A 27989-nucleotide genomic window follows, 5' to 3' on the forward strand; every position below is an offset into this window, starting at 1 on the left:
RGAGCCCAGAGAGCTCTAGCATTTAATTCCCCTGGGAAGTTATCCCTTACAACTCCTATTACTGTCACTGATGGGGCTGGGTGGCAAGAGGCTACAGCACCAAATCGGTTGTTTCCAGGTTTACCCAAATATATAGGCCATTTTTTCCCCCTTTGGGCTACCCAGCTCCCTTTAAAGCCCCTCTAAGGGCAGCAGCAGCAGCGCTGGGGGCAGCGGCAGGAGAAAAGGCAGGAGGGCTTCGGCACAAGGTGCCCGGAGGAGCCGGCCCCAGTAGGAACGTATGGAAGCAGTCAGCGCACGCATAGGGTGAGACCGTGCAGTCACGTATAGCGCTGCCTAGAGCAGCTGCTTCCAAGGAGCTCTGCCTGCAGACTGCACAGCTAACCCTCTGCGGTCCAAAAACTCAGTCCTACATGTATTAAGAGCAGCTTTCCTAACATGGATTGACTTACATGTTSGAACCTACAGAGTCTGTAACAGATCTCCAGGGAGCATCGCACAGAACCGACGGTCTGACACAAGCCCGAGGGCAAAGGAGTGGAAAAGCATGAGAGGCACCCYATGTGCAATGGTTTCAGTCTAGACCACAGTTACACAGCAGAGTTAATTTAATATCATTTAATACAGGGGTAGGCTTGGGGCGTTTCATTCCTTTCATTTTTAAAAGGAAGAGGGGGGTGGAGGCAGTGGAGCACTTGTCGTTGTATTACAAAGGTGGAAGTAAGTTGTTTCTTCTATTCCTGTTTTTTTCTTTCTGAGAAATAAAAATAAAGACCCTCTACCCCCAATTAAGTCACATTAGACACATATCTCCTATTCTCCTTTCTTTCCTTTCCTTTTTTTTTTTTTTTTTTTTTTTTTGACAAAGGCCCTTTAGAGGCTTACTCAAACACAAATACAAGAGTAAACAAGCGACGTTTCGGTGACCATTACACAGAACACGGTCCCTGGCCGCACGTATGGAATTGATCCAGTGTGAGGATCTGTGGACTGCCCGGGATAAGCAGCAGCAGCAGCAGCAGCAGGCTCCACGCTGGCAGCTGGACTGACACCTCCTGGTCTATTAGAGACCACAGAGGACATCAAATACAACATTACCACTGTGTTTTCCCAGGCTTTATGTTTAAGAAAGGGCCATTAAACTCATCAGAAGCCGAAGCTAAGCTATCAAACCTATCGGTATCAGTTCAGCTAAAACATATCCCACATTCAAGTCACTGATGCCTTGGAAAAGGCATCCCCAAAAGCAGAATTATCAATTTCCCYGAAGAAAATACATCTTTAATATCATTAAACCCTTGAAAAAAAAAGAAAGGTGGTCAAGAGGGTACTCTGAATACAACCTTTAAGGCAAGACTTCTATTTACAAAAGTTATCTTTGAGTCCCTTTTGTTTGTAAACTATATCTATTCCAAAACATAAGAGTCAGGGATTAAGATTGCCTTAAATATGCAAGTCCAGCTTAATAATTTTGTCTTGGTATCTCTACTACTCTGATCATTAGRAGGAGAGCAGGGAATTCTCATTCTGGAAGATTAAAGTACCACTTTATAATGTTTTTTTGAGTTTACCTGCTATGAGCACAGAGCCCAGAGTTCAAAACACACCAAGAAAGCATCACTGCACTAAAAGACCAAAGAACAAGGGGAGAAAGAGAGTACAGTGAAAAGTCAGTTTAATGAAATCTTGCATGACAAATTATGGCAAATACCATAATGAGAATTGCTCAGACTAGAGAGGATYGATGGAAACGTATCTGCAGATATGTAATGGTTCAAGACAGARAAAGGGAATAAACTATTGTCTGCACTCACCGGGAAAGGAGCGAGGCCACCTGCGGAAAGGGATCTATTTAATGCCAGAAATACCAAGGCAATCAAATTGACTGGGAAGAAGTCACACTTTTTCTTATTATTTCCCACAAGTATATTTAATTGACTGGATAGACAATTTTTTTCCTTGGTTTTAATAATGCCACCATTCTCATATCACTCCCTCTACACAAGTGTTCAACTTCATTTCAGTCTTAGTGTCTTTTTTTTCACCCTCCCCTGGGAAATCTGAAGATTTTYGTAGCCACAGCAGTCAGCAGCAAGAACAAGAGAAGCAATAATTGCCAAATCCATCCGTTAGCAGCAGCCCTCGGAGCAAACAGGCGATCCTACAACAAGGCAAACCCAACGAGTGGCCTCCCTTCTAAGAGGCGCTGCCAAGCCCAGCAAACACAACACAGGCCTTGGGTGGTTTTGTTCGCTTTCTTTTTTTTTTTTTTTCTCTTTATATTAAAAGTTTTAATGAAATTCCCGAATACATCTTGATATGACAATCTTACAGAGATCTTTCAGAACACATCATCTGGTTTTACTTGTCACTAGTTTATGAAGCTTAAAGYAGAAATTGTCTTAGACTTTCACTCCTACGTCTTGCTGGACAGGGCTTGAATTTATATCCAATTCTGGTAGTGGTCTACGAGCCATAAGGTTTTGGACAAATACAAAATATTTTTCTCTTTGCTATAAACATAGGCAAGGCTTCGCTCTGAAATAAATGTGTATCAGCAAATAGCTGCCTTTTTTTTTTTTTTTTAAGGAATGCCATAGGTGACTTGAACACCACTAAACTCCATCAAAACAAACATGCTTATTCCATTCTTCTGAATCTCCATGCACCAATTTCATTCACATTTAGGTAAAACGCCTCAAAGTGAGACTTGAGACAGATTCCCAAATTAATGGAGTTGAGGGCTGGGAAAGAACCACTGTTTTTCCACAATCAGGCCCTGCTGACCAAGACATCTTATAGATTTGAATGATCCTTATGCTGACAATTAAAAGCTTTCCATGGAAAGTTTCAATCTGATTATCAGTGTAAAAAGACCCAAGATCCAAAATGCAAATCACTGATCTGAAAATACTGAAGTTCCCCAAAACATAAGATGCAGAACAACAGCTGTGAGGGAACGTGACACTTCTGTCGTTTAGAGTGCAATGTTTGTGCATGGTTTGGAAAGAGAAAAAAAAAACCAGCTACAGCTAAGGGGAAAAAAAGTAAACTGCAAAAATTTGTGAGCACAGGCCAGATCTATCACAATGCTTTTTTGCATTGTGAACTTGCAAAAAGTTTGCATTGTGAATTTGCAAAAAGAATTGCCCCCGATATCTGAAGTCTCCAACAACAGTTAGCAACAGACAAATAAAATTAAATGCTCCCTGGACACTCAGCAAAAGTATCTTTTCATTAATATAAAGGCAATAAGGGCTGTTTTGACAGGTTAGGTCAAAATTGGGTGTTCAGTTTCTACTCCTGCTACATTAACTATTTCTCCCTTTCCCCTCCATTTTTTTTTTTTTCTTTCAATGGTGAAGTTTTGATCTCTTTAACCTACTGGAAAAAAAGAGTAAGCGAGTCAAAATTATCTACCAATAATCTATTTACAAAGGAAAACAAATAGTTTGGGGSTTTTGCAGGAAATTGACCTAGTCACTGTTCTTAAGTGTCTATTAAATTCTAACTTTGCTGGACAAGAATATACCGTCTGTTTTAATAAGAAAATAAAACTCAACTTTCACACAAAATGCCCAAATGATTAGAGAACATCCAAAGCAAAATGTATATTGTGGTTACAGCAGGAGTACTTCAGAATTACACACAGGAAAACATGTTCTTGCTTTTATTTTGGTGGAACAGAATACAATATCCTTCAGCCCAAACTATTCAGAGCTGGCAATATTACCTTTTTTGTTCATGCTGCAAGACTTCAGGAAACAGAATGGGGACAGGAAGAGTTAAAATTTATTTTCTGTTTAAGGCCATTCATTCAGCAAGATATTTAAAAAGGTACTCGACTTTAAGCATGAATAGTTGCATTGACTTCAATAAGATCATTCACATATGGTAGTTAGGCAAGTGCTTAAATAGCTTGTTGAATCAAGCCATTAAGTGACAGCTGCTTTTAGACAGATTTAGTTTAATGGCTGACCCAGCTCATCACATGAGCCTGGCTTTATTCTTCCGAGGGCAAACAACTGTTTCCTCATCACCTTTTCTGACGGTTTAACCTGTATGCCTCCTACGCTTCACTGTAGCCACAGAAACATATAATTTTCTAAGAAAAATTGTATGCAACATCTATTATATATAGTGGCTTAGCTCTCCCTTAAATAGTAACAGAAAAGAACAGTACAAAACAATAGTTTCACTTTTTCAACACACAAGAGCATCTTATTGAAAAACTAAAATAAAAAAGTATCACCACAATATAAACCCCCAAATAATAATAATGGAAATGGGAAGAAAGGAAGGAGTTAGCAAAACATCCTGTGGACTTTGAGAGTCTCCCATTAACGCATTTGAAAGCCTTCCTGGTGAACCACAGYGTCTTTTTCCTCTCCGTTTACAAGCCCACTCTACAAGGAACAAGAGCGTCCACAACCTATGGTRGGATTAGAAGGTAAAAACATCAACTGCCCCATCTGCAGTCCAGAAGAGACCGAACCCAAGAGGGCAGTCGGTGAGCACAGGAATTGAGCAGGACTGGGCTTCCCTGCAGGTGGCAAAAACTCATAAGGGGAAATAGGGGATAAGAAAGCAGAATTCAAGTTGGAACCGTGCTGGAAAGTTCTATCTCGGAGGCCTGCAAGACATGAACTACTGAAGAAACAGTCAAAAGGTCCCAATGAAAAGCTGTGACAAGCTGTAATGTGCCATTTCAATTACAGGAGAGAGGGGAAATGTTTGGATTTTTTTTTGTTGGCTCATCAATATGATGAGCTCTCATGTCCCAAACCACATTCAGGTAGTTTCCAAGTCTGCTTTTCTTTTTTTTTTTTTTTTTTTTTTTTTTTTTTTTTTTTTTTTTTTTTTTTTTGAGTGGAATCTACTGATCCAGACCAAAAAAACAAACAAACAGAACAGGGATGCACAGTTCTTAAGTCCTGGAGCTTTCAACACTGCCTGAAACAATAGCTGGCCTGGGGTATCCAGAGAGTTGCCTGCAAGATGATGTTCATAGCAGCCTTGCAAGCAGATCGACTCACTTCTGCTATGTGCTGCCCACATTCTGCCCATCACCTTCATCATTAGGACCTGAAACAGAGAGAGTAGTTCTTTGTTATAAGAAGTATCTGTCCTCTGTTGCTGGCCTTACATTAAGGGACCCCCATCCTGAGAAGCCTCAGATGTAGGATTTCAGTGACAGGCGAGAAAAGTAGAGATTTTCCTCTTATTTCTTCCTCTCCAAACTAAGTTCTGTCCACTGGAAAAAATCATGTTCTTTACCAATCTGGTTTTGGGATCTCAACAGCACTTACAGCTGAACTATCTGTGTTGCTCACTTCCCACCAGAACTGCCTCTCCAAGCTCCTGCACTGGTTTTGTTCGTGCCCATTCCCCTTCTTTTTCTGCTGTAGGTCAGGATGGAGGAGTAGTCACAGTACAAGGTGGAATGTGCCAAGCCATGGAGGGGCAAAGCAGAGATGACTCCAGTCAAGACTACAGAAGAAAACTTTCCACCGATGACTAGAACCTTTTCAGTCACAACAGTCCCCTCACATTCAACTAAATCAATTAGTCCCCATGTCCCTTCCATAACCAGGAAATGTGGTGTCTGTCTTGCTTACCACTCCCAACGGCTCCTGAAGGTGCAATGACATCATCATCACTGTCTTCCTCATTTGATTGTGTTACCTCTGGCTCAGGTGCTACATTCTTGACCTCTTGCTCCTGTTCCACTCTACTTCGCAAAGCCAAGATCCGATGGTGTAACGCAGCATACAACTGCCCTGTATCTTTAGAGCTTGCCTATGTTTTATATATACACATATATAATATATACATATGTATATTTTTTTTCAAAAACAATAAAAATGTGTAAGAAATCTTTTTATGCTGCTACAACTCCTGWTGTAATACAAGGCAATCATGACAAACATTTCACATCCCACTTTTCAGTTTTCCCATAAGGGGTTTTTCAAACTGTATCCGAATTAGTTGTAGTAMAGTTGGCAAAATGCCAGTCAAATTCAACTGTGATAGGAGTATATTCCTACAAAAAGAATTACACGCAATCCTTGCCATCCAGGAGTCATTCCTTTCCTGACACTCCCAGAAGCTTAAGCTTAAATTAAAGACCATTAAAAACTTGTCTGGCATAAGATTTTCTAGGTTTGCCATCACTTAACTTCATACATCTGTTCATCATAATCAAATCACATAACTGTTTCATGATAAACCACTTAAAATTGTATCACAGTTTAAGTGTTTTAGTAATTTGAATTGTGACCGCCGTTTCCCCAATTAGCAGGCACAGAAATCAGTTTAATTGGTCTGTTACTGTCTGCTGGGAGGGTGGGTGCACGTGCTCACACACAAGTGCATGGCAGGGACAGGGGGAAGATTAGGAGGTAAGCAAAAAAACCAGTACTCACTGATATAAGAAAAACTTTAACTCCCTGGTCCTCTGTATCCATGGCTGTGATCCGGATACTTTTCTCACTGGCTTTGTCAATCTGCATCTGAGCCCAAAGCTTGGTATTTAAGATTAACCTGAGACTCCCCTGAGTCCTCATCACTAGAGCAAACAGAAGATTAGTTAGGGGAAAACAAAACAAATCAGGAAACTCAAAAGCAAGTAAAATTACAATTTTTAATAAGTATCTGCAAGTCTCTTTGCAAGGATTATGAAGTAAGGAAAAAACCTCTTAAAACAGAGGTCTTCTCATGATTGTTAATCAGAAGCCTGCAGCCTATTAAAGAGCATTGGATATATCTAAAGATATTTGAACAAGTAAACTTGCCCCAAATTTCCCATGTTAGTACATCATAGATCAGTGCCATTAATCACTGTTCACTGATCTGAGCCGCTAACCCCAGGCTAATGCAAACTGCTGCCAATTTGAACGACTGGGCATCATTCAAAGAGCCTTCCCTCCCGAGGGCCTAGTCCCAGGGAACACTGGCCTGGCATCCAGGAGCTCGCTCCTTACAGTTCCTCTTACCCAGTCGAGACTGTAAAGTTCCATCGTCCGTTGACGCCATATCATTGAGTCTCAGAAGTCCTCGGCCTCTTTCCACCCAAGACTGAGAGTTTTTATCAAAAACAAACAATTTACATTGAATCTGTAACAAAAATAACGTAACGGTTGTCTGAATCAGTTGTAAAAAAAAAACCTATAAATGGATTTCTTAAGGATATGCTTAAGTTAACAGACATATTTGAGTTAAAGAACAACTGCCATGARAAATAAATCACTTGAAATCAGAAAGCTCTCAATCACAAATACACGTCCTTCTAAAAGATCACCAATTCAAGCAAGTACCTGAGCACAAACTCCTGAGTGCTCTTTTACGGTTTCTGCTAGACAAGAAACCATACTGCTTCGTCATGATAGCCCATTCTGAGTTAAAATAATCTCAAATAGCACAATAACTAAAGTACTTAAAGAATATGCAAGTAAACTGGATAAAGTACTTTGTTATTTAAATAAAAGTGTTCCGCAGAAGATAGAAACTTTTGTGGGATTGCCTCAGGAAAGCATGTGTAAGATTTGTAAAAGAGCTGTCTAGATTGTCGGAGCCGTGAATTTTATTCAGAAAGAATTTTCAGAAATTAAGAAGCAACAAAATAAGCACCTGAGCGTCAMTATCCACAGTTTACATGTTAACCCAAGAAAGCAGCATATATAGATATTAAAGCATGGTCTAGTTGTAAAGAACCAGGTAACTCATCTGCTGGACGACAATATGAATCTCACAAACATAAAGCTTCTCTCTGCTTTCCARTTTCTTACCTGTAACACGTTACTTTCGGCTTCCTCCCCAGTGATCACTTCTACTTTTGCCAGTAAACACTTCCTTGCTGTTGCCTTAGTATAGGCTGCTGCAGACTCTGCCAGTGATTCTGAAATATTATTAGCTGAACAACATTTTGAAAGTTTATTTTGAGAACAATTTGTATAATTAGGGAAGATTTATAAAGGTCTCACAAGTATACCAGGACTAACAGTACAGAAAACAGGAATAGAAGAGTAGAGATAGATTTGAAGTTTAAAGCAGTCTGTCTTTGAGACTTGCTTTAAAAACACAGGAAGTTGTAAAGAATAGGACATAACTTCCTGAAAATGTTATCCTTACATACTTGTATTTTTTTCCTACACGCAACTACGCAAAGTTGCTAGCACATTTACACATCTGGATCTGTAGGTGTTCGAACACTCCTGATACTGCTGCCAGCTACACAAGTGGACCTACATGTGAAAGGCAGGATTCAATTTCCACTTTCACACTGTCTCAGAGCTGTTTGCTGGAGAAAACTCAGGGCYGACAATTTCTAGAAAATCTTGCCAATTTGAAGAACCACACAAGTCAAGAACTCAGCAGTTCCTGGTTCAAACACATTTGGTGTTTACCTTTCTCTGGTGTGGCTTCCTGAGATGATGATTCAGATCCAGACTCCGTAGCAGCRTTCTCCTTATTACTCTCTGTACTACCATCATTTGATTTTGGTGGACTCTGCATAATAAGAGAGAAACAGAAGAAAGAATGCGTATTAACTTTTGTTTTATGGAAAACAGGCCTATTGAACAATTACTGCAGGAAGTCCCTAGTGTTTATTAACCATAAAATGATAAAATCCCACAGATGACAATACAGTGAAAGATGTATTACTGACCTAAGTATGGAGTCAAATGCAGCCTGACCTAAAAACAATCATTTTTCCCTTGAACTAAAACTGATTTTCAACCCTGTGTTCAACGAACCAAAGCAATTTCAGCTACACTGCAGCTCAAGACATACTTGATTGAACTCTCTGTTCAGTAGGTAGACACATATGCAATTGCACAGTATTAATGCCTCCCTTTTACACCAGGATAACAATACGGTGACAACAAGCAGTAAGGCAATATAAATTATACCTTGGGATGGTACACAATAAGCACAGAATTCCCTGAATTCCACCTTTGTACYGAAGTAGCTGTCATACTGTTGGACTTGAAATTCAGTCACTGGGGAAATCACATCAACGAATCCGTAACGCAAGATACTGAGAAAACTACTTACTAGGACTCGTTCACTCATGTTCTGTCCAAAAACAAATTTGTTGCTGGATGCATCTGCACTGTTTGTAGAGTTCTCTAGACTGAATGGAAAACAAACAAAAGCCCCAAATGTTTTAATCAGAAAAATATCTATCTATCCTTTCTGTTATCCTAAGTAGATAACAGAAAGAAAGGATAATCTCAAATAATTTTGTACATAGATCAATAAAGCTATCCTAAAGGGTCTGTGTAGTCTCACCTAGAACTGATGTACTGTAGAAAATAATTTGTTGCAGAAGGTGTGTCTGATGTTGGCAAGCCAGCATTCTGCACATCAGCCGTTTCATCACTTTCATCTCCTAGCTATAAAAATAAATTCATTAGTAATAAATTCATTAGTTTAAACTGCCAACCATAAAATCATTAGTATTGTTTTCATTGATCTTTAGAACAGCTCCATAAACACATATGATCTGTTCCACTATTTCTTATTCTAACTTAAATTCAACAATTCTCAGGACAAATAAAAACCATTTACCTTAACTCTATCTCGTAAGTTTTGCCCAAACACAAACGCTTGCTGTGCATTGAGCTCTGCCTTCTCACAGCTGTCATCATCYGAAGTGTTGTTAGATTCTTTTTTTTGACATTCTCTTGCCTAAAGAAAAAAATCAAAAACTTTAGTCTGAACGATTAAGATCAATTTCTTTAAACAAAACAGGTAATAAAGCAACMACGTTTCCTCCTTTTCAGTAACTCTAATTATTTCTAGATATTTGACACAATATTCACTTATTTRTGAAGGACATGAGACATCTTAAAGGCTCTGGCAATTTCAGCAATTAAGAAAAATCATCACAAGGCCAGTTATGAGAATAACTGAGAGAATAGTTGTTTTCAAATGTTTTATATCAAGTGTCCTTTGAATCCTTTTAAACTCACCTTGTCTTCGGAGTCGGAACTTTTAGGTGTTGCATTACTTAGTGATTCTGATGTGGCTGCAGAATCTGGCGAGATATTTACACCATTGGTCCCACTGCTCAGGACTGCAATATGGAATGACAGGCTGCCGTTAAGTGTGTCCCCAAAGTGGCACATTTACTAGAGTAAATTGCATTCTGTCTTTTCCTTTTTTTCTTAACTGCACAAACCATTGTACTGTAAATCACATGAAGTGAATGTTCACGAAGTGCTCTCCAAACTTGGTTTAGTGACAGATGCCTAAGGACAGGAATTCAGCAATTCTTAGCTTCTTAGCAGAACCAAGACTCCGAATGCAAAAAAGGACAAAAAAATCCTAGTCTGCATAAGGACTTCAAGCTTTCAACAGATACAACTTGAAGCAAAAAAAAAAAAAAAAGCACAGATCTACTACACTTAAGCCATTGACAATTTGAGAATGCCCATCTTAAATGTCTTTGTCCTAAATGTCTTAAATGGACTACACTAAATTCAGACTCTGGCAGTTTAGCACAGCAATCCCATACAAGCATTGAAGATTTCGTTATTTCTTCCATGACACGGATCTCTAACGTTTAAGATACTTGCTTTTGAAGAAATGGCAGTTGCCGAGTAAAGAGAGACTTCAGTACTAAACGGATTTAGCGTTTCTGATCTCTGCCTGCAATATTCTGGAAAGCATATGCTTTATTTACCTGTCTGTGAGAAAGATTTTGGCTGTGGTGCCTGTAATACTGCTGGACGTAGCACACTGCGCTGCTGCTCCTTTGGTTTCTGACTCGGGAGACCTGTAAGGGAAAGTCTTTTCAAGAGCTATAAGGCTTTAAAGTCAAAAAACTCAATTTCATCTATCTGTATTTCTAACAGAACATATAATGGAACATTAGACATTTGGAAGTTGGATTTGAATTTCCCCCCCAACATTGTCATACCACATGGAAGAAGAGCTTCCATAGTGAGAAGGCAATTGCTTTGTTCCCAGCACTAAAATTATTATTTTTTTAAATATAATTTCTACCCTACCCACAAAAGTATGTCAACAAAATTTATGGCAATGACTCAGAAATGAAGATCATAAAGTGAAAGAGAAGTGAGCAGTATCAAAACAATCCCTTTTATTCATTGAAGTAATTTTCAGTCACATATCTCTTCAGCTTTAAGTTAAAGATGTAATAATATTTTTGCAGTTTTACCTACTAAGAAAATAATAATAAAAAATCTTATGATCAACTCTAGAAAGCTATAGAAATCCCCTACTTTTTCAGATTTCTTCAATGAAAAACATAAACAGAAGTATTATCAATCACCAGTAACAAAAGTACCCTGAAGCTCCTACATGAGGCGAGATGCTTGAACCTCCTTCCTATTGCTGCAGGAAACATGAACTTACCTGCACTAGGTGCCTGACCATGAATGAGAATAGGAGGTTTCAGCCGGAATCCACTGCTCTTTTCCTCTAGAAGCAAAAGCCAAAATTACAAGGACAGAGATGAGGCACAGTACATACTTACAGTACATACATGCAGTCATAAAATAGCTCTTCCCCACTATAGCAGTGCATGAGCCCTATAAATACTCCAAGTTGTAAGAAACCTCCAAAGAGGTTTCCTCCATGTAATCGTTTGCTTTGGTTCATGATAGACCAACAGTAGTTTGCTGAAAAAAAAAGGCAGAAAAATGAGGAAACTCACCTGGTTCTGAGTCAGAATTGCCTGTAGAGGTTTCACAGAAGCTGGATGGCATAAAGACGTTGTTCTTTGTTACTGCAGTCATGGAAAAAGAAAAAAGGAAACAAGTTGTGGATGTTGTTCAGTCTCATTATAAACCCCCTTCCTCGGGTATATATTACTGCTGCAAAGAGAAAGTGATTTTTCTGGGTGCTCCTGACAGTAATGAGGGCTCTGGCATGACTGAAAAAAGCAGCAGAGGAAACCCACCTCTCTCATAYGCTAATATTGTTATAATTCATATTTACCTGACTGGGAAGGAGGGAATTGAGTTAAAGATGAAGTTCTCTCACGCTTTACAGGGGGACAGTAGTTTCCATCCTCTCGATCAGAATCTGCAGCAAAAAAACATAATTAGAGAAAACGCACAAAATCCCAGAGTTGTGCACTGGCGCTTTTTGATCTTACAAACAAATTTCTTACCATCTCCATCTTCTGGACTTGAGCCATCCGCTGATCTCTGAAATGAGATGACATTGATGAAATGATAATCACATCCTGCACAATATTTCATTCTCTTTGGAGGGATCCTAATGCTCTAATCATCACTTTGGAGACTTTCCTTGGTGCCAATGATACATTATCAAGCAAAGCATTATTGTTCTGAAGTACATACATACTGAATTTTACCTAGGGACTCTCCAATGCAGGATGAATTCAAAACATTTCAGTTGCAAACAAGATACCTAATGGTATCTAAAAGTTCATATCCAAGTACTAATGGATAACTTTTTATTACACACTGCTTAGTAATCATTCCAGCTTCCTGCATTATGAAAATTTTGAAAACAATAAGTTTTCAAATTTTGTTTCAGGAAAAAACACAAACAAATAAAAACCCACAGAAGCGTGGGTTCACAGAAGGTGAACCCACAGTTCACCAGGAATATAAGAATTATTTGGGAGCTTGTTCTGAGCAGTAGTGCTAATTAACCTAACTGATATTGGTTCATTCAGCAAGACAGTGTTGGAGGGATGCCTTGCAAAGCACACCCTATGAAGCAGCACTACAATGTTCTTACCTAATACTAGTTCCTGTAATTTCATTAGCATTCTCCATAGCACCAATAAATAAATAAATAAATAAAATTAAAAACCACAGGCTACCAACTACCACAGTATTAACACGTCTTTGAACGAGTTTCCAGGTGCTTTCTGAAGGCTCAAGGTCTCTGTTTTCACTTGCCATCAGCTYCTGAGCTCATCTAATTCTTCTTGTTCTTGCACCACAGTCCCATGACGGATTCCCTCGATACGGACGGTGACAGGAGCAGCCTCAGCTCCCTCTTCTCATTCCCAAGCCTCCCAACATGAGGGATCCACCCAGAGCCACCCTCGTGGGCAGAGGCCACTGCAGCCCCAGGGCTGTCGCCTCCCTGCCTGTGCCAAGACCTTGGGCCGGAGGGTGGACAGACACACAGGACCGGGCAACACGGGGCTGCCAAAGATGTACAGTGAATACAGCAACATGGAGAAATTCTCCATTATTTACTGTATTTACTGCTACTTACATCTTGAATCTAGATACAGTATTTCACCCTACACAAGCAAAAATATATTGACTTTGACACGGGGAACGAAGTACTACTTACTGTTTTGAAATACCCTCCTCTCTCCCCTCAAAACACACACACAAACATATATAAACTTATGAGCCTAATCCCTATCACACCATGTTTTGTGATTTACACTGCCCCTGCATAATTGGCCATGTAATCTACATTATTTTCAAATTATATTTTTATGCATCTCCCTTGCCCACATACATTAGTTTCCCCAGGGAAAAGGGAAGCRTGGAAAACCATGATGCCAACTATCAATTTCAGCCATCAATACCCAAAATGAGGAAGGGAAAGAAAACTAAACCTATTTTGTATAGAAAGTGATGCAACAATTAACCCCCATTTGCTTCAACTGGCAGCAAGATTTCCCCAAAYGAAAGACCATTTTATGTAAGAAATTTGCATGAAGTTACCTATCCGTATGTGCAAATCTGGCAGCATTCCTTAAAATCAACTAGAGATCCCCCTTGAACTTAAACTTCTAGAAATGCTGCATGCTATAGTCCCAATCTCAATGCTATAGTCTCGATGCTACAGTAACACACAGATCAAACCAACCAAATCTGCACAGCACAAGCTCCAGATTTCCACATCATCATCATCTATCACTGCTACAAGCCAAAACACATAATCTACCCTACGCTTAGTGGGCAACGAGCATCAATATCCAAATCGTTAGCCCTCTGAAGACAAAATAAAGCTAAATTTCTCCTCTCAAAATGATTCGCATGCTTCCTAGCCCCAAAGCTTTGGGAGGTTAAAGCCATGCAGAAGCAGGCAGTACAAGCCTTATAGTTACTGACATTGCCAAACTTATTCAGAGGCAGAATATCTTGTCTCCGATGTGATTTTTTCCCTAAATATCTAGATCATTTAGTAGGCTACCTCCCATCTTTATCCATGCACAGAGCATTCACTGTCAATTATTGCTTGCGCAAGCTGGGGTTGATTTTGTTACTATTTTCTTCTTTCAAATCACKGCAGATAGGCACGAGTTACCCAAGTGCACATATACCAAGATGGTTAAAGAGTTCCCCACTTTATATTTAGTTTCTAGKAAAACACCACTTTTCCCTTGTTTTTTTTTTTTTTCCAGAAAATGTTTTTCAATATTTACTTCCTCTCTTGCTCCACTTAGGCACTCAGCTAAGTCTTTCCAACCTTGGACAAATCTGTTTTCATACCATAATCTTCTCACCAATGGTCAGCTCACTCTTAAAGATCTTGGCAAAAATATTCCTAAATCTAAATAATCTATTGCAAATCAGCACCAAGTTTTATTTCCATAGTAAGTAATAAGACAGTGGAGCCAAAAGTGGCTTATGAGTGTTGTTTACTGTGAAGAACCTGGAGATGAGACCAATAAATCAGGGGAACGAATGCAGGGCAAGCAACTTGAGACTGTGTTGCTTGACCGAGTTGGAAAAAAAAATCAGAACTTACAATTATTGAGAGCAAACAGCAGGAGAGCCTTTCAGCTATAGCCCATCTTTGCAGGCTACTCATTAACCTCTACTTTACAGCAAGACATGTGCTTTGCAAGCAGAAACAAGAGTGTAAAAACAAATAGAAAAAAAGGAGYGTTTTTCACAGGAAAACTGAAAGCCAGGAGCATTTCAAGAAAATATTGAGGTGACTCAGTGTCTCTGCATCCTGCTCTTTGAAACTAAACTTATCTAAACATTTCCCCCTATATTTAGGGACCCAGTTATTTTATTTTATTTTTTTTCCAAACGGAGAGACTCCTACAGTTTTGATGTGTATCTCTAATGAATCAAATTACCTTTTACAGGTAATCAACTTCTTATAGAAGAGGAGAATCAATGTATTAGCCACCACATATAACCATCGTTTTTGTACCCCTTACTTCCTTACACTATTTCAGAGGACTTGTAAGTGATGCCCTGGGTCACTAAACACATTCCGCAGCTATTACAAGAAACTAGTACAAAAAAAGCTTACACAAACTTCAAGATACAGCCAGTTTTCGGKTGTTCACAATGAGCAGGAAGAGGAAATCCAGGTCAGAACAAGTACAGACAACACAAACAGGTGAAGGCTTTAGCAGTACGCTGTATTTAGTGGTTATCTTTGCAATACAGAACTGAAATGTTTCAGCACCAGGGCTGCCGGAGCCGCGAGCAGGGTGCAGTGCTCTGGCCACGACGACGGCCACGCTGCCCTGGCTCTGACCAAAACGCTGCTCCAAATTCCTTTCTTAACGAGCTGCGTCCTGTGGCCAAGCTCTGGCTTGGGTTAGATACCTCAAAGTCAAGGCACTATAACCAGCTCTTTAAAGGCCACATCTCTGGCCCTGCTTGGTTGTGCCTGTTACAAACAGCACTGCGTAAACAAGGAGCACTTACAGTTCTGCAAAGTTTCCTTTCCAGCACTTGGGTCTTTAATTCTATCTTTATAAGAGCCATGGAAGAGGACATGAGGTGTCCTGATCCAGCAAACCACTACGGGTCCCCTAAAGCTTCATTAATCTTCCGTATATTTCAAGGCGAGATGATTTTGAAAGAAAGTGGGATAATTCTTAGAAAGTTTGCCACACATGCCAAGAAGCCACTGCACACCCAGACTGAGCCCTGYGCTATCCCCAAAATTTTGGCAAATGCAGCAAAGTTGAAGGATGTGTGCATATCTGTGCTTACAGAAGAGAATTCCCATGTGCATCTCCCAGTAACATTTTTGCTTGTAATCACCCAATACTCTCAGTCCTGGATTAACAAGTGTAGCCATTTCTTAAAGAATTAGTATGACCGACAGTGATTGCCTGCTGTAGTTTTCTGGAAGGTCTGCCTAACATTCTGTTGGCCAGTTATAGTGATACTAGTGGTTTTTACGTCAGTTTTATATGACTTAAGAGTCAGTGGCAGCATTTAACAGGTGCATTTTAAAATATTAACCCCTTTTGAGAGAGGAAACTTCTGCAGGTCATCAAGCAAAACCTGGCAGTCCAGATGCCTAATGATCCTTTATCTATAGTCATTTGTATCTCACCAGCACAATTCCCTTGGCACTGGGTTTGCTTCAAATGGCCCATTCTTGAAGAAGAAAAGCTAGTGGAAGAAGAGGATTCCTGCATTGTGTGGAGTGGCCTTAACAAGCAAGGATTCATCAAAGTTGTACATGCCTTGTGTGCGTGGTCACCATGAGTGCCACCTGCACCAAGAAAATACAGCCCATCAGGACAGAAAGATTAAGACCACTCCTAAAATTGCTCTGAAAGACTACGTGATAGCAGTCATTTCCAGAAGTATTTTCCTGTACCATCAGTGGAGGGAAAAAAGTCTTCAATTAACAGCAGTGATAGCCTTCTCTACCTCCAGGTACACTTAAGCTTTTTCAAGTAAGAACTTTTTTCCAGTACCTAACTTCAAAATTTGTCTTTAAAATCTTTCTTGTTGCTTTTAATCCGTTAAGCACCCTGCAGATTGGCATAATCTACTGCTTATATCCAAGTGGGAATACAGCATTAGCTGCTCACTTTGTTGCACTGCAGGATTATGGCTTGGGGGCGGGAGGCAAATCCTCCTAATGGTTTTATGCAAATCCCYCATATAGCCCAACTTTGGCACTCATTTAGAAGAGCTCTTCCCCCGGCGAACACTGAGTTTACACACTCCGCTTTAAAATCGACAGTGGTTATGCCTTCCACAGTCACCCCCACTAGGAAGTCCCACATAAATTTAATTTCTACTAATTGAGACGATGGCTAAGAGGGGGACTAACGCTGGAGATCAAAGAACTAGACACACAGTGAGGTCTACTGCCTAAAGTTAACAGTAAAAGACTTCTCTTAGTTGAAGGGACTGTTTCTTTGGCTCAGCAGCAGAAGTACTCGGTAGGTTCACACTTACCCCTGCCAGTTCTTGTTGAATAGGAGCAAGCTGGGCTTCAGGAGCGGGACTCAGAGGAGCACTGACTGAGGCACCAGCGGGAGCAGGAAGCTCAGAGTCGCGCTCACCAGCTGATCCTGTGCGACCCCGACCATGGTGGGGGGGTTCAACCTCTCCCTGTCGGTCCTCGCCTGAATCCGACAAATCTTTTTGCTCTGCAGGGGACTGGGAGCAAAAAAGACAATGTCCCTTCAATGCAAGGCTGCAACACGATAGAGCAGTTGTCCTAGTGAGAGGATCTGCTAATCCCTTCTTAGGTTTCTCTGCTTTCCCAGCGGGGCAGAAGGAATCGCTCCCTGCTGAGACACCAATTAAAATGTGCTTAAACCAAGTGAAAGAACCTGCACCCTGAGTTCACTTCCCCTCCCCAGGAAAAGCACCAAGTGGAATAAATGCACTTTTGGGGGTTGAAAATGTCAGTGTCCCTCTCAAAAGAGCATTTCTGATAGCCATAAGTGGCCACAAGATTGCTGGGATTTAATTCCTCCTTCCCTCAAGGCCTAATGAGCAGCTTCCCCAGATTTACATGCAAGAATTCAGCAGTTATTGGGAATAATTGTTCTTCCCTGCTGGTCCTGCAGACTGAGTCTGAAGGGTTTGGGTTTGATTACAAAAATCTCCACCCAAATTCACTCTAACAGTATTCACACTGTTCAATATTCATGGGAATTCAATATTCATGGGAAAATAAAAGGCTTTGAGCCTGAAACAACTATATTGTGATACAGGACGTTAGCACACATATAACACGGACTCCTATGAAGCAAGGAAGTTCTCCCAGCTGCTGCCTGAGGAAGGAGCTTCCCGGTGACTTCTGGTGAAGGATCTGGAGAATCAAGCAGTTAGATGAAGCAAGCAGTTAGATGAAGATGTCATTAAACTCAGCACCCAGCCTTGGCTCGCTCACGTGGCGCTCAGGAGGGCAAGAGACTGCAGACTGCGCCCAGCCCAGGCCCATCCAGCAAGGAGCAAACCAAAACCCTAAAATTMAACAGCAGCTTTTAAACCTTAAGGGCTTTTCACAAATACCAGCCACTAAAGCAGTGATGACTTGACCTGTCCTTAAGAAGGAGCAATTTTTAAAGGCTATGAGCACATGTGATTTAATGATTTTATTTATTTTTTTTTTTAGGTTCTGTTTCAAACAAGTTTAGTTGTTGGTTACTCAGGTTGAAGTTTTTTAATCTTCGAAGAAATTACTATCGTTATTAAGGACCAAACTGGTCAAAATACTAATTTTACAGGAGCAACTTATTTGTTGGATGAAGCTGAAGATGCTGGTTTTTCACATTTTCAAAATAAAAGTTTTCTATTTCTATATACACCCCTATACACATATACACACACATCTCTCTATAATAAAAGCTTTATATATATATAAAATTACTACTGAAAACCCCAACATTACTTTTCATTCCTTCTCTCCATTTGTATGTTGTGCTACTTATTAATTTTTTCATTTTTTCTCATCTAGCATCCATGCTCAATCCCTCATGTGGAAATCTCAGCCTATTTTTGTCACAATCTAGAGTCTCACCACTGTGTTGGTATTCTCCACAGCCTTTATCATCATCAGCTTCTGTAAATCTTGTGGCTTTGCAGTTCCTTCTAACATATTTACGTCTGTTCTTTCAATTGTTGCAAAATATTCAAGATGTTCTGAGTTCTTAAGCATGAATTCCACCTGTTAAGTGTACAGTACTGCTGACTCACAGCAGGTTCAGACGGCCCTCTCCAACAAAACACCCCAGCAGTTGTTCTCCAACCATGCCAAGACAGCCTGGAAAAAGACATATTGCTCTCCCATCATCCTAATAGGAACAAGTCATGCCTATAATCTCCACAGAATCATGGAATCCTTAAGGTTGGAAGGGACCTCTAGAGATCATCTAGTCCAACCCCCTGCATACACAGGGTCACCTGAGCACATGGCAAAGGCTGCGTYCAAGTGTGTTGTGAAGACCTCCAGAGAAGCAGACTCCCCATCCTCTCTGGGCAGCCTGYGCCAGGRCTCTGGCTCTGTCACTGTCAAGGAATTTTTCCTTAAGGTCCTGTGGAACTTTTGGTGCTTCAGTTTGCGGCCCTTTAGTTCTATCAGTGACCACCACTGCAATGAGGCCGCCCCATCCTCCTCAYTGCCTCCCTTGAGGTGTCTACAGACACTGCTCAGGTCCCCCTCAGCCTCCTCTTCTCCAGGCTGAACAGGTCCAGCTCCCTCAGCCTTTGCTCACAGGGCAGATGTTCCAGGCCCTGATCATCCTGGTAGCCCTGCGCTGGACCCTCCAGCAGCTCCACATCCCTCCTGTCCTGGGGAGCCCAGAACTGGACACAGACTCCAGATGTGGCCTCACCAGGGCTGAGTAGGGGGGGACGATCCCCTCCCTCGACCTGCTGGAGACGCTCTTCTTAATGCACCCCACGATCCCGTTGGCCTTCTTGGCCACGAGGGCACGGCTGCCTCACGGTCAAACGTAACATCTTTAATCAGCCAACTCCTCAAATCACCAGGCATTTCCAACTCTCATGAAACCAGCGCTTAACCCAACCACTTACTACTTTGGGAATCGTCTAATGCAGCTTTCTTGATGCACAGCCTTGCTCTCCAGACCAYGCAAGAGAAGCTGGTTCCCAGCACCAGTTCCAATTCTCTCCGATATCATACCATATAACAATGTGAAGTGCAGCAAAGATTGGATAATAAGCCAATCTCAACAACTCATGTTAAAAGTTAACTTTTTATAAAAAACTTCAATAAACTGTGAGCAAAAACTGTCTTGCAAGGGCTATCCAGGGAAAGTTCAAAGCAGTTTCAGAGCAACAAGCCAAGTCTTTTTAGAGTGAGAAAAATGAATCACAGAGAAAAGTTGTTCCTAACACTTGAAATCCATAATTGAAGTGCTCTGAAAAGTGTGATCTACTTCCTGGATAAGTTATCTGGACAGATACTGAATAAAAAGAGTAATTTTATATGTTCTATATAGCAGATGTAGGACTTTATGTCACTTCCTGCTCTTAAAAGCTGCATCTTCATAAACTGATGAAACTTTCCAGAATTATTGTCAGTTGTAACCACTCTTCTTGTCAGAAAAATGAAACCAAGAAGATAGGGAAATAATGAAAACGAAGACCTTCTCACCCAACCAATGTGGAAATTGAGGGGACAGAAAGTGAGAGAAACAAATCCTAAACGGAAAGTCTGGAAAGGACTGAAAATGGGGACCCTAAAACATAAATCAGCACTCACAGCACTCTCACGGAGAAAAAAAATGGTATGCTGAACAAGATAGCTTAAGCAAGCAGCAAGACTACGAGTGGAAGATAAGTAAGAAGACTTTAAAATGCAAGAGCATCTACCAAGAAGTATCTAAAGCAAGACTACATTGACAACATACATATTAACACGTATTTGGGCTGTTGCCAACTCCTCAGAGCATCCCAAATAACGGCAGAAAATCCACAGTGCAAAAATCCCTCCCTTGCCCCATAATGAGTAGGTAACTGCCTAGTAAAAGAAAGTCTTGGGCGTAAGTGTGGATTTGTCCTGGGCAGACAGGTTAAATCCACCTTTGAGAGCTCTAATAAAAAGAGCTGCAACAGGTAGGCTAATTCTGGATATCTCACTGTAAAAAAAAAAAAAAAAACACCAAGAAAACAATAATTGGAAACAAAAGAAAAATCTACAGGCACAAGGAACAAGCAGGGTTTGGTCCCTTGTTTTTTAGAAGGGCAGGAACACAACACTGATACTTCTCGCTCATCTTCGCAAACACACGCACAGGCTGCACAACCTGAATTATCAGATCTCCCTARGAAAGCTGTACAGCTCCACACATTTACACAGTTTAATATAACCACTCGGGYTTGTTATGCCTAATCATTATATCTCATTACAGCTCATCTGGATGGATTACACTTTGGAAATTAGCTATCAAGTGACAGATGCCACGGATGGACTTGAGATCCGTAAACTCTGTTTGTCACCTCTTCAGCAAGGCTTTCAGGCTTAAAAATGTCCCTCCCTGAAATCCTGCATCCTCTTCTCCAGCCCACAGAGACATGAAACCTTCAGTTCATCAAGGMTCATTATGTTCTCTTGCAACATTCTGGATATGGAGCTGGTCTGTCCCACAGACCAATACATTAGCTTGTAAAACCTAATGCTGCACGCAAAACATAAAACATGAACAAATGAGAATACATCTGTGCTAGTCCTACAGCTTCAGCTGAAATGAAGTTATCTTGGAAATTATTTTTCAAGTGTTAACAGCTTTTACTCACTATTGACAAGGCATAAATAAAGAGTGCAATTTCTTGAGGTTCTTGACARTTTATCTTATCAAAATTTTAACAATGTAAGCACTTGGAAAGTTTCCTGCTTATGCAGGGGAGAAAAAAACACACAAAAATCCCCCCTATGTCTTAGCATTTACCCAGAACACTTAGCATGTCTCTGTCATGGTCCCAAGGAACTCAAACTGTACTGCATCCAGTCCATATGGGCACAGTTTCCATAGTACTCAATTCAATACAGTAGCTGGTTCCCATAAAGAAGGTCCTGGTGCCTTTTTCAACCCTGTCACTTCTCTTGAGAGCTCCCCTGCTCCCGCTGGCACGGACGAGCTGGATCAGCCTCCTGATGCAAAGCGAGTTTACTCCCCCAAGACCTTCCACCAGCTCTGTGCACAGCTCTAACTCACCACAACGCTGTGTAATTGCCACCTTGGATCCAAAGGGAAGGGACAGGAGCAAGTGGCAGGAGGTAGAAGGATGGGGAAGGGAACAGGATTCCCACTTTCAAAGGTAATTATACACGTCAGAGCTCAATAAACAAAGACACAATAAAACATATTTAAATATACTGAGGTGAAAAGCAATAATTTAGACCATGTTTTTCATTTGCTTTGTCTCGATTCCATTACCAGAGGAAAGAATTTTTAATATTGTCTTGTGCACTTGCAACTGTCAGCACTTCTTTGCCACCTGATCCTTTCCAGACACAGCGTTGAAAACACCTGTGGCTTGTACGAGATCTCATCCATCCTTTGTCTGAAAAGCTACACATTTCGTGCTGCCATCACACCTTTTCTCACCTTTCTCCCTCCACTACTTCTTCGCTCTCTATAAAATTAAGATACAGATAAAAGTATTAATACCCTATTATGCATATTTAACTCGAAAAGAAGGTATACAAGCAGATGCTCACCATGGAACGTGAGTGAAGGCAGAACACAAATGTCATACACATTGTCAGCATCTCCTTACCTTCTGTGCTTTATCCTTCTGAAATACAAAGACAGGTGGGGCAATGGCAGGCTTTTCTGCAAAAAGAGAAATCATTGTTTTCCTCCAAATGCATTAATCACAATTAAAGTGTTTTAATAAAAATGATACAGTTTTCTGATATTAGTTGTATCATACTCTTACCTACAGACCACATCAGCAGGAAAAGATCCTGTACTTTTTGAGCAAGCTTTTCCTTTTCTTATGGCGATAGGTCTTCTTTAAGAAGGGAGTATTTGGGATATAAGTTTGGAAGTCACTAGGACTCATGTCAGTGACATCTGTATTTCAAATAATTTAGGAGTTTTTTTAACCACACATTCCCAGGTCTTCAACAGCAACTCTTTCTGCTTGAAGCTCAGATTCAAAAGCTACTAGGAAGGACACTTTTCTAAATAAGAGCCCCGACACTTAATCTTCAAGCACAGAAGAAATTTCTACAAGAATGCATCTTCTCCGTTGTCCTTACTGACCTCAGAAAGGAAGAAATAAAGCAGAAATGAGTTTTTCTGACAGTTCAGTAAGCTGAGTCCTTGTGCATGAGTTCYATTTGAAGCAAAACTGCCTGTACACGATGCGGTCGGCAGCCTTCCTAAATGCTTGCASGGCAAAGGATAAGTTCAACATTTAAGCCTCTTTTCAGAGCAGGACTTCTGAAACCAGGAAACTCAGTAGGAGCTGGCATGGGTTTCTTTTCTGGCTGTTGTCCTTGTAGAAGTTCTACCATTGCAGTTATCCAATAAGAAAAAGAAAAAGTTCGTATTTAAAAGTTAAAATTCTAAGAACTTCTACTTGAAAGACTACTATAAAAGATGAACAGAAAAGCAATAAGGAAGAACTTCTACCTTGCTTATGGAAAAAGGACAGAATCACAAAATCCTCCTTAAATCAGTGGCCCTGCTGTAACATTACACAAGGACTATTAGGAACGGGCTTGCTCTGCACAGCAGCACAAAGAGGTGAAGACGCTGAACGGTGTCAATTTTCAGTCTCATTGAAGGTGCTTCAAGATTTGAGGGCCTAATCACATAATAAGCAAAGCAGATCCTCAGTAGTTACTACAACAGAGAGCAAATGCCCAAACCAAAGATCGGGAACACATGCACACCACTTTATTTAATACTAAGTTTAACTCRAGTATTTGTAGCTGTACCAAGCTATGAGAAAACTGTTTCCACAACTGGACAAACCATGGCTTTGTTCTACCTGTTCAACACTCCAAACACAACCACAGCAACTGGTAGTATCACGAGCTGCTACAATATTTCTGTCACACAGAATTTTAGCTATTTTTTTGCAGCATGAGATGGTCCCTTGATGAAACAGTCCAACAGACATGACTGTATATACAAAAACAATGCCCCCTTTGAAGCACTTTCAAGTCCCATAGCACAAAGAAAAGTCAAGATAAAACATAGAAAAAAAGGAAGGTATACTGCATATCTGCAGTTGTCTGGCTCAGAGTAAATCTCATGACAGAGATAAAGGCCAGGAAGGCAATTTTCCCCTCTGCCATAGAGATCTGTCTTAGAATCACATGATAACACAAATTTGGGAGGGACCAAAAACAGGTGATACAAAAGCAGCCTGTTTAATGGTGATTGTCTTCATTATAGGGTTTTTTCTTAGCTCATATAGCTTGCTTGCAGCATAAGCTGTTCTTCCTCTTTGCTTCGGTACCGCTCAAAACACAGCTTTAGAGCAGCCCAGGGATTCTACATGCATTCAAATCTACCTGGTATCAATACTTAAATGGAACTGCATGTGTTTTCTTTATACTGCCCTCTGGAAGGAGGAAAAGAAATAKAGAAGAGATGAGCACAAAATCTGTACCAGTGAGAGAGCACCACATGGTAATGGCTTACTGAGAGAGAAAAATATAATGTAGTAAGCCTTCACCTAATCATAAAACATTCAACTGAGAACATAACTGTGCACTCAAATGAGCTGTCCCAATTTCTTTAGAGGATATGGMAAAGCAGTTACAATATAGCCATGCCACAGAGCAAAGACAATGTGACAAAGTCTTGGCAACACTGCCTGATATAAAATAGTTTGGCAAAATGGATACATACTAAAAAGTTATTTTTAAAACTAAGTTATAAAGAGTAGAAAAAATCATGATTGAATAATTATAAAGATGAAAAGTCAGTGTCATGTTTTCCCSTCAAAATCAAAACAGACCTTGCCTTTCCCAAAAACTACATACAGGTAAATTGAATTGTAAAGTCACTAGAGGGGCGGCARTGCAGAAGGGATTTCAGTATTGTGCAACTTTGGTAAAGGATTCACACCTTTTGCTCAAAAGGAGGTACTTCATTTCTCTGGCCTTGTGCAAATTTAAGGTGGTCAGATAAAATGAACTTGTTATGATCTTGATCATAACAGACTCTGCGATTCCATAAAGTCAGGAGTGTTTCATTCCTAAACAAGCACCTAAAAAGAGAGCCTGCCAGAACAGACTTGTTCAAAGTCAAACGTGAAGAAAAACACCAAGTTTCATGCTTGAGAAAAAGAGGAAATTTTTCAATTGACCTGGAAGATGATAAAATAACATATGCTYAACACAAAGAGATCCTCTCACCTGGAGAGCATCACCTGGAGCATTTTCAGGAGTCAGTTAGACACAAACAAACCACTAGTTGTACATTAACAGGGAGTTAATAAGAGAAGCCTTCAGGCKTACGTAAATATAGGAGCGACAGGAAGATCTCTGGTTCTCCATAATATTTTGCTGCTAATTGAGGGGTTTGAAGTKTCAGTTTTAAGTCAGGAAGCAGCTAGAAAACCTACAAAGAATACCATACCAGAGACTTAATGATACACTAAGAGATGCTAGAACCTAGGAGGTAAAACTGATATATTGTTTAAAAAGGAGAAACTAGTGAATGAACTGAAACAAAGATGTGCCACAGTATAAGAGAGAGGTTAAAATATGGAGTTTCTGTTACTGAATTGAAAGGACACACGTAGAATGAGCAGCACTTCTCAAGGCCAAAAGATCCGCTGCAGCAATCGGGGCAGTAAGAACAAACTGGACAGACAAGGAAAGCTGTAGTTTAAACTTGTAAAGCAAAAACAACCTGCAAGAGTGACAGGCAATAGATACAAGTAMCTAGAAAGAGGTGTTGGTCAAATAACTAGTTTCATACTTCCTAAGAAAGCAYGGTCAAGGCAGCACTGTTCTACAGAGTGTTTGAGGAAGATTAGGAGCTCTGTTTTAACCATGCTTCATTTGTCTCCTTATGAGCATTTAGCTGTCAAATACTTTAAACAGGAAAAGACCAATGCGGAGTGGAAGATCAAAGAATTATCTGTACAGGATCAGCTATTTCATGTTTGCAAATAAGAATACTCAGGCACAGAAATGAATATTTCACCTAATACTGCAAGTACCTAAAACTGACAGATTAATATGGTTAAGAATAGCAAAGAACAATCAAAGTTCCCTGAAGACATCATTGCGATGTCAGAGACAGCAACAGGGCAAGTTGGAAGACTATGGAAGTCAGATCAGTTTATTTCTGAAGAAAGAAACTTTCTCRCAGCAAGAAGAAACAAGAGAACAGCAGGAGATGAAGACGACAACGGTGGAAGGTGATGCAAGCACAAACTAAACAGACCGGCACGTGAGTAAAGCCACTAGAGTTAAGGAAGGGATCAAAGAGAGAAAAAAAGAAGACACCGGGGAACAAATAGGGCTCACACTTTTTCTCTCCTCCAGAGAAAGTGAACAAGTATTTTCCCACAAAGAGATGGACAGGTAGGTGTAGAAACACATGACAAGTCTGCACCAAAATACATAAAAAAACCCTGTCACTTTGGAGTCTACCTTTAAGTTTAACGTTTATCATTAGAATGGGGAGTTAAAGTGAAGAGAACGCTGGTGCTAAAAGAAACCAACCRGCCATCAAAGCTAATTATCAAAGGTCTGAGGCCACATTCATCACCAAGAATTAACACCAATCTGAATGTTCACTACTGTTTTGAAATCCATTATTGTGACTATCTGGACACTAATGGATCAACGTCAGTTTGGGAATCAACAGCCGAAGACAAACTGTATCCCAGGGTTTGTCAAATAATCTAAATGCAGTTGTGTCATCAGTTGCCTGAAGGATGCATCCTCAGAACCTATTCCTACAATTAATGTTTGTTTTCTATTGTCCCACATTAACATCAGAGTCACTGCTTGCAGGGCAGAAATGCTCTCAGAAAGGACTTATCGTTCCCATTTTTGCTCTCCTCCTTGAACACGTTTTCCCTCCTTCATTAACCAGAGAAGAAGGACGGAGAACAGCACAAAGCACTGGGGCTGAGCTTGTGCTACCCTCGATTTGCAGGAAGCTGCTGCTCCTCAAAGGCAAACTGTTGACACGCTGCATGCATTAAGCAGCATCTCACACACTGCCAGCCGGAGCAGCACATCCATACCTGRCACTCAGGCAGCCTACATCCCCTAACACCTTCCAGGGAAAAATGAAAGCCCTGTTTCTTTACTTTGAGAGGTTTTAAACTATGCAAATAATCGTTAGGACTTCACCTATTTTTCCATAACAGCTCCCATTTGCTGGGATTAAGCACGAGTGGGGGGTGAGGAAAGACTTACAAGAGACGAGAAGTTACAGATGGGCAATGGCCCTGGTGAGCAGCGAGGAAGGGAGTGATACGAGGGCACCGAGGGGCCTCAGCGCCGGACTCGACCCTCGGGGGCGGTGGGCGCGGGGCCCGTTCCCCACGCGTGGCCCGGGCGGGAGCAGCGACCCCCGGAAGCGCCGCCGGGCCCGGCGGGGAGCCCCTCGCCGGCTCTGCCGCCAGCAGCGAGGCCGGGCCCCGCACGCAGCGCGGGGGCGACATCTCGCCCCCTGCCCGCTCCCTTTGTCCGGCCGCTCGGCCCGGAGGTGCCAGGAGGCCGCGGGCGCCCGCGAGGACGAGCCCGCTGCCCTGGGGGCGGGCGGCGGAGGCGGGCGTGGGCTCGGCGGGGCCGCTGCCGCCCCCCGGGGCCGCGGGGACCGCGCCCGGGAACCCCACACGCCACCAACCTCCCCCTACCTTCGTTCGCCAGGTCCGCCATTTTACTTCCTCAATCGCGCCCACAATGCATCGCGCCGCCGGACGGYCTCCCCTTACGGGGCTGTGGGCGGTAGCGGGGCGGCGCATGCGCAGAGGGACGGACGCGCCGCTCGGTCGCTGCGCATGCGCGGGCGGCCCGGTCCGGGGGGGCCGTGCACGTGGGTGCGGCGGCCGCGCATGCGCAGGGACACGCCCCCTTCTCCACCCCCCCCCCCCGCCCGCCTTGACAGGAGGCGGCGCGACTGAGGTAAAAGCGAGCTGCCTTAGTGCCCCACAGTGCAAAATTTCTCCAAGTAGTTTTRTACAAAGAAAGGGAGTTTTCCTGCTGCTGGCTACAGCTGCACAAAGCCGTGTTGGAGCTGAAATGCTGAAGGCCCAGCAAAAATGCCTGGAATTGGTTAAACTTACCCAACCACTAAGGAAAACCTGAGGATAAAATGTCTTCCT

The 27989-nt window shown here is 41.5% G+C and overlaps 1 protein-coding gene across 5 annotated transcripts; it reads right to left on the reverse strand.

The window, feature by feature from the left end:
* Positions 1 to 4891: 4891 nt before the first annotated feature.
* On the reverse strand, positions 4892 to 27587 carry RANBP3 (RAN binding protein 3). Of its 5 annotated transcripts, none has more exons than XM_026035192.1 (18): positions 27522 to 27587; positions 22452 to 22507; positions 17151 to 17354; positions 12146 to 12182; positions 11971 to 12057; positions 11687 to 11758; positions 11386 to 11451; positions 10691 to 10783; positions 9978 to 10081; positions 9574 to 9693; positions 9295 to 9398; positions 9058 to 9136; positions 8406 to 8508; positions 7788 to 7897; positions 6996 to 7116; positions 6426 to 6568; positions 5619 to 5799; positions 4892 to 5085 (listed from the first exon to the last, which is right to left on the reverse strand). In XM_026035192.1, exons 1-18 carry the CDS (start codon positions 27541 to 27543, stop codon positions 5042 to 5044), a joined length of 1746 nt encoding a protein of 581 aa, XP_025890977.1. In that variant the 5' UTR covers positions 27544 to 27587; the 3' UTR covers positions 4892 to 5041. The 5 variants fall into 5 exon arrangements, with proteins under 5 accessions (XP_025890977.1, XP_025890975.1, XP_025890976.1 ...); XM_026035190.1 differs by having other exon boundaries at positions 7788 to 7912; XM_026035191.1 differs by lacking the exon at positions 27522 to 27587 and adding an exon at positions 22614 to 23189 and having other exon boundaries at positions 7788 to 7912.
* Positions 27588 to 27989: the final 402 nt, after the last annotated feature.

The sequence above is a fragment of the Nothoprocta perdicaria genome, unplaced genomic scaffold (assembly GCF_003342845.1).
Source record: "Nothoprocta perdicaria isolate Ctin4 unplaced genomic scaffold, notPer1 scaffold_157, whole genome shotgun sequence".
NCBI classification, from domain to species: Eukaryota; Metazoa; Chordata; class Aves; order Tinamiformes; family Tinamidae; genus Nothoprocta; species Nothoprocta perdicaria.